At 29.5% G+C, this 12100-nt stretch overlaps 2 protein-coding genes across 6 annotated transcripts in view; one reads left to right on the top strand and one right to left on the bottom strand.

Annotated features, from left to right (window-relative positions):
- s-cup (spermiogenesis-related protein stanley-cup) overlaps positions 1–2481 on the top strand; it is a 106791-nt gene extending 104310 nt beyond the window's left edge. The window contains exon 5 of the mRNA XM_076411872.1: positions 2329–2481. Coding sequence (XP_076267987.1) covers positions 2329–2481 — 153 coding nt within the window. The remainder of the gene's footprint in view (positions 1–2328) is intronic.
- Fdl (fused lobes) overlaps positions 1–12100 on the bottom strand; it is a 219364-nt gene that overhangs the window by 97055 nt on the left and 110209 nt on the right. The window lies entirely within an intron of this gene.

Here is a 12100-nt window from a genome sequence, read left to right as displayed (position 1 = left end):
GAAGTTCACTAGTTCACTAGTTAGTTAGTAACAAGAAGTGCCTTCATCTATAGTATAACAAAATATATTATTAGGCATAATTTTTAATCAGATGTAAAAAGTACCTTCCTTTTTGGCGACCTAGATGGCAATTTTCGAAAGGAGGTCTAGCTTCGAACAGAAAAAATAATCTTTTATCAGGACAATAACCTTGCACAAGAGGGTGCGTTGGCGATGGGAAAATTGCGGGATCTAAAATATGATTTTCAAGATCATCTTATTATTTTGATTTGGGACCTTCTGACTTTCATCTATTCCCAAACTTGATCGCAATTTGTTTCTGAAAAACGCTTCGTATGAAGAAGTTGAGAAGGCTGTAGATGATTATTTTCATATGGAGCAGAGGCTAGTTAATGCGAAATAATTTAAACCAAGTGCTGTTCACATTGTCGAAATATTTAGTGTGATTTAAATAATAAACGAAGAAACGATGTATACATGTACACATATACAGCGATAATTGGCTTGTGGAAAAACGTTGGATAAACTGTGTTGAAGCCATCCTAGCACGTCTTATTACAAGCCTGTCCAATCTTTTTAAAGGCTAAATTAAGGCTAAAGACGAATTAAAAATTCACATTTTAAATTAGCCGTCTTGATGGTGCAGTGGTAAAGGCGACAGGACGGTTCACCTACCGTTGCGAAAGTCGCTGGTTTGAATTCTGCTGGGATATGGTCGTAAATTTACGTTTGTGATTGTTTAATATTTATGATTGTCTTTAGACAAGAGTGCAAAATCTAACAAGGAAATCCCAGTGACACCAGTAACCTGGCTGGGTAAGACCGGATGTCTTCTGGAATGATCTCCAAAGTTTGATCAACCGGTAGGCTTAATGTCGAAGATCGTGGTTCGAAGCTCACGTTAAGATGTAGGTCCAGTCACTAAAAATCCAAGAGGTTGGAGTAACTAAATACATACATACATTTAAAATTACATAGTGTTGTACAGTGAAATATCACATTAATTGTAACACTTTAATTTTATTTGTCATTTATTGAGAAAATAAATTAAGAAAAATCAAATATAAAGAAATTAATTATTACAACAATAAATGATGGTATAAATATATGTCGTAGAATCGAATTCAAGTTCCAAAGAAAATGTATAAACTCCTCTGAAGAACTTTGCGACTTTGTCTATTTTTTATTGAATATTGACAAGATAATTACAAAATAGGGTTTGCTTTCCTTTGTAATAAAATTCTATATTGAAATTCCTGGAACTAAATTTCCAAATAAACCAAAATTATTGGAATTACTTTCTAGACATTACTTGGAAATCAACAAAAATCGATTATTTTTTTAAAAATTTTGTCATTAGTTAGAGAAAATTATCAATTATATTTAAAAAACATTTATACCATTTCTAATAATATATTTGTCATCCTTTAAACTTACTTATCTCTTTCTACATATTATGGATTATAATTATTTAATCAGTAGTCTCTACTCTATTGTTGGAGTATAATGTGTCATAATATAACTCTCTACTATACAATACGAAAAAGTGTTTATACAGTGTTTAAAAAAGTGTTTAGTTTTTAAATCTTTTATTGGTATAAAATATGTATAATAAATAAGTATGAGTATTGTTCACCTTATCTACAACTTTGGCACATCTTTTAGATAGTTTTATTATCCACATTATTATGTGCTTTTTAAAACAATTATTTGTGTCCTATCTGCAAATGTTTTCAAGTTAAAGAAGGAAAACAAAAATTTTTCACAAATAACACTCCTGACTCAACAATTTTAGAAAAATAGAAAAAACACATGATGCTGATATAAAATCGCTAACAGTTGAAAGTTATGTTTCCTTTGTTTTGGATCTTTAGCAGTTATACTGAAGGAAACAGTTGATCAACTGCTAGGTTTCTTTTAGAGTTTGAGCTGGGTTTTCATCCAGTAAGTTTTTCAATTCGTTGTCTTCGCATTTTTTGTTCTTGCTGCCGTTTGTCCATGCTGTTTCACCAAAAGGATCTAAAAGTGTTTGATTGGCTTTGGTAGCAGATTTCTTCAAATGAAACAAGTAATGAGCGTCGAAAATGCAATTTTGAGTATTATATCACTGATAACTCTGAATAACCCAGTAATACTAAATGTGACATTGTTATTTTATGTGAAGGAATGTCTAAACCATCGAATTTAACAATTAGGTCAGGCTATTTAACAGTTGTTTATATTGTTACTTCGCATTGTCACCATATAGATTTCGTGTAAATAAATATTATTCGAGTTTAATACCTTAATTGTATTAAACCTAGAGTAATATATCTTTTTTTATTATAGAGATTAGTGGAAATGGAAGATTACACAGAGCGGGAGCCTCCGAGATGCCCCACCCCAAGTCCGCCCCCACCATACGAAAGCGTGGTCATGTCCGAGCATCAGAAAAGGATGGAGCTAAAGTCGTCTGAAAGCGGCGCTGCGAAGTTTGAATAGGCCGATTGAAAATCACAATGTAGACTTGGCATGATATAAATTAACTTTGTTAGGGTAATTGTAGATATTCGTTAGTAAGACTTTTATCAACGGTAGTTTATATACATCAGATTATCAGTGCTTTAGTTTATTAGTATTCGAATATGATGAAGACGATTTTAGTTATTTTACAATAATTTAAAAAATTTTAAAGATGATACAATGTTACAACAATTTATAATTTTAGAGTAACTATGTCTTTTAAGGCTTTCATGTTATTCACTATGATTTGAATTTACGCATATAACAATAATAACTATTAATGAGTCATGTATGATTATAAGTGTGAAAACTACGTATAAAATGTAGTTAGGTCATGTGTATGTCAATTAAAACGATATATCCCTATTTTACAAGCTTTTATAGAGTTTTTTAAAATTGAATGCTGGAGGAAATGATTCAATTTTTATTTGACATACTATCGGATGATATCTAGATATTGTAAATAATAATGCAAATTAAAGGAATATATTACCTTATTAACGATAAAACAATTTCTAGTCATATTTTGGTATATTTAGATAATAAAATAATAATGTAAACTAAGGACCATGCAATGAGGATTGATATCTGTAGGTGTCGGTAGGAATTTTATCAATAAAAACCTTTTTAGATTTGATTATTTATTTCAACATCCTTGGAAATTGTCAAAATAAATATCAGAGTTAATATTCATAGGTTACAAACACTTACTATTTGTGTTGCGATGCCATGCCGGGTTGGGCTTTATTTGAATTACTTTAAATTAATTAAAATACATATTAAATACAAGTTTGTAATTAGTATTTCAAATATTTATGAATTCAAAATATATTTGAACATAAATACATTTAGGTATCTTATTAACGTTTACGTTTTGCATAAAATAGGGTTCGATAGCTTTCGTAAGTAAAATAGCGACCGCTAAATATGCCAATGAAATGGCAACACTGCACCTGGACTATACGCTAAATTATCAAGTATGTTGCCAGTTGTCATTTTCATTTTTCTTCTGGACAATGTATCACATTTTACTGCTACCGTATCACAACTAAAATAGAGCTTAGAAAGAAGATTTAATAATTTCTTTAAATTGTCACTTGAAATAAATGGAGCCATATTGGAATCATGCAACCATCCCATCTATAAATTGCGTTAGGTGGTAGAAAGCATCATAACAGGTAAGAGGCAAGTAATTAAAGATCAAAATCAACAACAAATTATAAAGCATGATATAATACCTGGGAGTAACAGTAATTGCAGTGCTAGTAAAGAAGACGATGGTTTTATTGTTTTCGCGAACAGAGACAGTTATCAACTGTCTATAAGTTAATGAAAGGAAATTCCTCATTTACTGATTAATAGGCTGTGCTGGATTAGTTCTATTCTATTTAAATACGACCTATTTCAAATGAAAATAGTTAAAAATTAAAGTTTGTTTTTTTTAATACACGACTTAAAAATATTATGTATTTCATATTTAAAAAGGATGCTACATATTATTTTGTAACTTGTATTTTAATTGAAGTAAAACATGTCCTAATGTTATGTAACATATATATTGTTTGGTTGTATGAATGAACAATTTTGGATACCCAATATGCTGGCTTTCCGCCTGATGCGAATAAGAATAAGTAGTTATACAATTGTCTACCTAAGAAGCATTTATTTTACAAACTTAAATTACATATTCGTGGATATTTGATTGCCTATCTACTCTTCATATAGTTCGTACAACCAATTTCTGATCAAGGTAAAAATCGATTTTTTTGCTATAATAGAAATACATGTAAACCAATAAGATTTATGTTTACCCTTTTGGGTACATGTTTAGCTGCTTTTTACTAATTTTGAAATAAAAAATCAACAAATATTCCTAGTGTTCATGCTTGACAAACATTAACTTACTTTATCAATTTTAGTGTTCTCTTAAAATATAGTCAAGAATTTAGTTAAACAAAGGTGTTGTTGCTTACAATTTTTCGAAACAGTTGTTGGGTTCTCTTTCTGAATATTCAAAAAAAATCTTCCTCGGTAAGCTGTTTGGCTATTCGACGATTCGATGGTATTAAATGAGGTGAATTTGGTGGCTGCGGAAAAAGATATGTGGAAGGCACATTATCGTAAAGCAAAATTAAAAGTTATTGGATCATAATTCGGCCCTCTTGAGACCAATATCATTTGTGCTTCTATACAATTTGTGCAATTGCAATTTACACTTTTGTTTGACGAAAGGAATTAATAACAAAAATTGACGATTTTTCAATTTTTTTTTAACACAGTAGTCAATTATTAGGGCTGGATGTAACATCAAGCCATAATCATCAACAGAAGAACAAAAAGGACTTTTAATTATTCTTCAATAATTAGATTTAACATTATATACATGTATCAAGCTTAAAATTAAACAATTAATTTTACTAGAGTTTACAGCCATTACTAATATTCCTTTTTAGATATAAATAATTTAATACTTTTTAATAATAAGCCGATATCAATATTAGATGTATACATTGTTTTAAAATCAAAATTACATATTTAAATTGTAAAATATTAGTATCTGATAAACAACTTTGTTCGTATTAAACAGAAAAACCACAAGTATAAATTATAATAATTATATAATTATAAATATTTATTATTTTTAGCATTGGCCATAATCGATGTAATCGAAAGAATGTTTTCATTAATGTAAGAAAAATTCATATAAATAATATTCAGTTATTTTAGATGTGTGCAACCACCAATGCATGATAAACATTGTATATTTTATTGTACAGCAGACGTTTGGTATTCGAAATACTCAATAATGAAAACATTGCGTTAATGTTTTGTTTAAACACAACATTCGTACCCTCCCCAATTAAGGCAGATCAAAATTACAATTTTTTTTCTAACTAAAACAAAATTATCGCAGTTGAAATGTTTATCTAGTTTGTTATAAATATAGGGCGGAGCAAAAGTCCTGCTATCATTTTTATTTGACACTATGATGGGGCAAAAGTCCCGCTACCATTTTGATTGCGCGATCTTAAGCTCAGTTTCGTTTTAACTTTTGTGTGTTGTGATAAAGATACGCCACAAGAACGAGCAGAAATAGTGACAATATATATTGAAAATAATAATTCCATTCTATTCATATTTATGTGCATCACAAATCACATTTGTTAATGTAAAAATTTCGATGATGTGAACTTCGCTTGATTTGAAATAGTTAAGGAGAGTCTGCTGTATAACAATATATATTTATTTTACATTAATATATTATTCATGACAATTATTATACTCTAATATAGGCCTATAAATTCAAATATTTATTAAACATATATTAGATTTAAAGGATTTTTTTAATTGGACAGTTTATTGTGAAAAATCGGTACAATGTATTTTGTTCAAAATATTGTCCATCGATAGCCTCTTTTTTTTCCCATCATCAGGCAATTCATGGAGTCCTTTTACCAAGAATGATGTATATTTTCAGGTTTTCTACGAATTGGCTCTTTCTGTGGTATGTTTATAGAAAGTGAAGTGCTGCTTAGACAGGCCACCACGACAAGTTTGTTTTCACTGATTTGGCAACATGTGGTCGAGCAGTGTCAGACTCGTGAATAACATTGTTGTATTTTTGCCCATACTCTGGCCATTTTTCGCTCTGTGCTCAGTTCAAACAAATCTATTGTAGTTGATATCGATCTCCATTGATGGTTTCATCGAGCAATACTTTCAAATCGTCGTTTTCAATTTTTTTAGCTGTCTAGAACGCTCTTTGTGTTTGGTGTCAAAATCGCCACTTTTAAAACGTCGAAACCCATATTCACATGTTGAAATTGATGGAGCACGGTTGCCATAACACATCATCAGCATCATTTGAGGACCTTCAGCTGCCTTATTCTTCAAATTTGTTGAAGTAAATAAGTTTGAAACATAAATTCGGATATTTTCAACGTACAGAAAACTTTTTGTTCACGTTTTCGTTGTGTGAGGCTTCAACATGAACTTGATTACAAATATACCCGATGCGATATACAACACAAACACCATATGTTGTAAATCTTTTAAAATAAGTTTATAGGCCTGTATCACATATAAAATATCAGAGGTTACTTTTAATTACCTAATCTAACATAAAGGTTTTTTTTTGTATTTAATTTAAGTAAGAAGTTTTTGTAAAAAAAAAGTTGAATTTTAAATTTATTTAAGAGATGGTCCTTGATGGGATTGGAGGTCCGAAGTAGGACTGCATATTTAGGTCCTCATAGTTGGTTTACGATATGTTTTACCATTATCAATATATAACTTACATAACTATAATTTTCAAAACTAATTTTTGCTTAATATAAATGCCAACTTTGACCTCCCGCACCAGACCCGTATCAATTGATCCAGTTTATTCACCAAAATACACGTCAAACGAGCCAGTAGGCCGGTAGATGAAATTAAAACAATATTCTAGAGATATTTTATAACAATTAATGTTGGTAATTCCGTTATTATTTTGTTTTCCATTTTCCACGAAATTATTAGCGTTTTTTAATCTATTGTACGAATTAAAAATAATTAACTCGTAATATAGCATTAAGAGCCAATTATTATAATATAATACACATGGGATGTTTAAGCTAATTACAAAAAATTAAAACATCCACACTATAACCTTGGAAAATAATAAAAATGCTTAATCATTAAGTAATATCCCGCTTCATTTTTTTATATAACATTTTAACAAGAGTTATACTGATTCAGCAGGATATAAAAGCGATTGTATGAAAAAATATAATAGAAGATGAATATAATTTAAAAACAACTATAAATATTAACGATAAAATGTAGTTGTTTATTACTTGATATCATAATTTCAAATCAAACTTTAGACTAACATTTAGTTAATTAAATGTATTTAGTATAAATTAAAAAAAAATTGAATACATTTTTCGTTAAATTTTGGCCTCGTCAAAATGGACAACTTTATTTTTAATTAATTGATTGCTCATAAATTTTACTAATTTCTTTTTTTAACTTATTTAAATATAATTATTCGGAGTCTAATATCTTCTATTAACTTTACAAATTCCATAGGAGAGAGGTTTGGCGGTTGTAATAGCTTAGGGATCATTGATATAATTTTGATGAATGTTTAAGATCATTGTGTTGTTGAAAAATAAAATTTCGGCCAATTGGATTCACCACAGAAGGAATTGCATTATTCTGAAATATTTTCAGATTTTTCCGTTCATAGAACTCCCTGTCAGGTCTACAGAAAGTAGACGTCTCTTTATAGTTGTAGCTGAAACTGACATTTCTCGTGTTTCATTCAAGTAGCGGTAATTTGAAGGGCAGTTAAACATCGATTTCCTTTCGATAACATTACAACAAACCTATATAAGTATCATCCAACTTAGTTGTAGATTTGGAACGTCCACATCTCTGTCTGTCTTGATTTCCTCCAGTGCTACATTAATGTAAGAGTTTATTATACTTTTAAATGAAACTCCAACCTATACTCCGACCACAGAATATCTGTTTTGGTTCAAAGTACAGATAGTACACGGCTGGTCAAGATAAATCCGTTTCCTTTTTGCCATTTTATGCATTTATACACTTTTGTAACTATTAAATGAAGATAACAAAGTATATATAACTCTAATTTAACAATTTTATAGTAGTAATCCGGTACCTACCTGGAAGTAAGAGACAATTGATAAGAAATTAATAATTTAGTTGATTATTGTTATAAGTGCGGTTGTAAAAATAAAGCCCAATACTAACATGCTTATTTAAATATTTATTGCAATATTTGTTATGTCAACTAATAACACGGTGTTTCTAAACTTTTGTAGTATAGTTCGTATAGAATCTATAGTATGTTTTTCTATAAATATTGTCGCTAGATAAGAATAAAACTGTTCAATAGTTTAAAATGAGTTTTAGATATATTTAATGAATATGAGAGTTTTGTGAGAACGTGTATTTGACTTATTGAAAATAAATAGATTTTTTTCCCTTCAATTAAGAAGCCGTTTCAAGAATAATTTGACTTTTTCATTTAACCTATTTGAAATTAATAAGATTATTAAATAAAATTACTCAAAAAAGAGGATGTAGTATTATGTAGGCCTAGTATGATTCGAAGCTGATATATTGCATTCCTTAACTTCTTGTTGTAATTCTTCTTTTGACCCAGTTCTTATTACAATATTTATTGATCGACCTATTATTATTATTTATCTGTATTTTAAATAATTTTGTATATAGTTATGAAGTATCGTTACATATGTATTATAACATATACGTATTATAACATATATTTTTTTATTAAAACGTAGGGTGTGGATATATTAAATATGATTTGATAAATTATAAACAATCCCTTAGTTTAAATGAACTTATTAACCAAGTTCAAATTAAAGTTTAATTAAATAATAATATATAAGAAAAATATAATAAATAAGAAAAATTAGAACGAACCCTTTTTAGTCATTTTAGATGTCGCTTCCTTTTTAATTTCAGTATTTGTTCTACATAATGATATAATATAATGTTGGGTATAAAATAATTTCGATTGTTTCCAATATATGGTTTATTAGAACAATGTGCTTCGTCTTTACTTGTCTTCATTATTTAACCAGATTTCAGGGTTAGGCTGTATTTGAATTAATTGCAATTAAAATACGTAATTGAAGCACGCAAATATATTTGGTTTTTGTATTTTAATTATATCCAAAGAAAATAATTTCTTATTGGTATTTCAAATACTTATGGCTTCAAAATTCTTTTAAACATAAATATATTTAGAGATCCATTAATGGGTGCGTTCTGCAGAACACAACGGTCGACAGCTTTAGTAAGTAAAATGGCGATCACTATATATGTCAAACTTCAAAGTTGGCAACACTGAACCTGTACTGTACGTCAAATTATCAAGCATCTTGTCAATTGCCATTTTCATTGTTAAACGGATTTTTATGAAATTTCTGCGTATTAATTAAGTTTACTGGTATGAATGTTACGATGGACGACGTACGGTGACGTATACACGATTGCAATTTGAGGCGTTTTACTGTTTTCGCATCACAATTAAAAGGGAGCTGTTACCTGAAATAAATTGGGCTATATTGGTGAGTTGTTAAGGAGAAACTAATCGTAACAATGTTGCAAATAAAATACAATTTGTTTTTTCTCTCCTTTGCGTACATTAATGTGAAAAGACAAGTTTATTTATTTAAACGTACATTACTAGTAACTATATAAAATGATAGAAGTAATATAGAAATGATATAAAATCAATAGGTGAAGGGGAAGAGAATTATGAATTATGAGATGATAATCATCAGACCCAACTGATAATTATACAAACGATATATAAGAATTTTTTTGTTGCATTATACTACTTCTTGATGTGAGTTCGTACTCAGAAGAAAATCGCGATTCGATTCCGACTATTTCTTCACAATTAACTATTCTGTTTCTATTCTTGATTAATGTTATTGCCTTTTTCTTTCTTCTTAATTCTGATGCTTGTTTTTGTTCTGATCTTAGTTCATTATGTTCCACTTCTGACTTTCGACACTCTTGACTTCTTTTTGGCTAATTTTGATTCTCCTTCCCAATGCATTGTGTTTTATCTACGAAGCTCCTCCCTCAGGTTCTTGGTGGTGAGTGTGAAGGCTGACTCGAGAAACCATTTTCTGCATCTTAATTCGATTAGAATTTCAGGAAGGGAAATATTCTTCCAGTTAGGAACTTCGCCTAACACCGATGGAACACCTGCGTCATGGATTCTTAAAAATTCTGGAATATTCCACGATCTTGGAGCTTCTTGAAGTTTATGGTTATAGCCAACAATTATAATATTATTTGTCTTTTAACAAGTCTAACTTCTTACACGCTTCGTCTAGATCCGGTATCCGCACCTCCATTATCCGGAGCTCTCGACAACAAGCCGATGCTCCCTTTTGTTAGGCATGTATTCTCTGTGAGACGCCTTTTCTACTATGACCTGGCCTCACCAGACGTTCGATACAATACGATAATTTATATTGTCTCAAGTCATAATTCTTTACCCATGTTACAAATATTACAAGAACAGTTAAATGGTTTAAATAAATTTGATCCTAAACTAAAAGAAATTGTAATGTTTTTAAGCTTTATAGATAATTGAATTATAATTGAGTCACAACAATTAGTATCATGTTACCATCTTATTTACAAAAGGCGTCGTTTCCTAAATAGCATTAAAACAGCTGAGATGCAAATAATATAGAATTTTGCACTTCGTGCCATAGAAGGAAATTACAAAATACTTGAAATAATACCTGAGAGAAATAGGAATTGTAATACCAGTAAAAATGATGACGATTTTATTGTCTTAGCGAATACGAACAGTGACCGATAAAACCAAAAAGGTTAGCATTCTTCTGATATGTAGAAAGATTTTGAGCAGTTTTTATTGAATTCACAAGAAGAGCATGTTTGTTTAATTAGTATATTTAAAAATATAATGTTAATGAAAATAATTTTTTTTACTGATTAATAGGCTGGACTAGATTAGTTTTATTCTATTTATACGTAACTTTGCACTTGATTATATTTTTAATATATAATTTAATAAATTTAATTTGTATTAAAAAAAACAATGATATATGTGGTAGTAAAACTTGTTCTCTTGTCAATATTGGGGAACTTCTTCTATAGCTCCCGTAGTAATTCCCGTATGTTTTCACCCGATGTGTCCACAACGTCCTCCCGCAGATGATATTACATGGGCACATTAATAGATATCCTTGGGTCTCTAGGTAGAAAAATAAGGGCTGCAAAACTGTTAAAAGGTCCCAAACAATATGTGCACCATTAATTAGAGTTTACCCATTTTATACTATCAGGAGTTTTGTAGAGGAGACAGAGCAAGTACTATCAGATGTATTATTCATTAAAATTATATGTTAGGAAAACCCGAAATTTTTGACAGGTAGCCACTGAATATAGAAATATTTTAATAGAGAACTGCAGATCAGACAGAATCCGAAACAATGATTCGGTTTCTCATTATAACATTATCTAGAGAACAAATACATGATTTAATCTCTTTTAACAATGGACAATTATTTCTCAGTTAATGGAAATTGAAAATTTTACCTAGAAATGAAACACGTAAAAGAAGCTAAGTAAACCGAGCGTCCTACACAGCTCGGAATCCAATAACGTAACGCGACCAACGAAATTGCATTCGTATGACAGAGAACAAACCCTAGAAACGGAGCAATTTTTTGATTAAGCTAAATCGCCTTAGAGACATATAAGCTCCAGTACATCCTATGGTGATTAAAACTTTTAACATGGGGGCTTATATAGTAACTACTACAACAGTTCGAGTTCAGTGCTGTAAGAGATTTTTTTTGATTAATATAAAGCACAATCATTTATATATATATATATATATATTTATATATATATATATATATATATATATATATATATATATATATATATATATATATATATATATTTATATATTTCCGAAGCAATACGTGTTAACGAAGTGAACTCTTAAACTCCTATATCTCAGGCAGGATGTTTAGAGTTAAATATAAAGAATCTTACTCAA

Source organism: Rhynchophorus ferrugineus, unplaced genomic scaffold, assembly GCF_030347505.1.
Source record: "Rhynchophorus ferrugineus isolate W39M unplaced genomic scaffold, kcgeb_rfMv2 rfM8, whole genome shotgun sequence".
Classification (NCBI taxonomy): Eukaryota; Metazoa; Arthropoda; class Insecta; order Coleoptera; family Curculionidae; genus Rhynchophorus; species Rhynchophorus ferrugineus.
The sequence above is the reverse complement of the archived record's forward strand: the minus strand, read 5'-3'. Positions and strand labels throughout refer to the sequence as shown.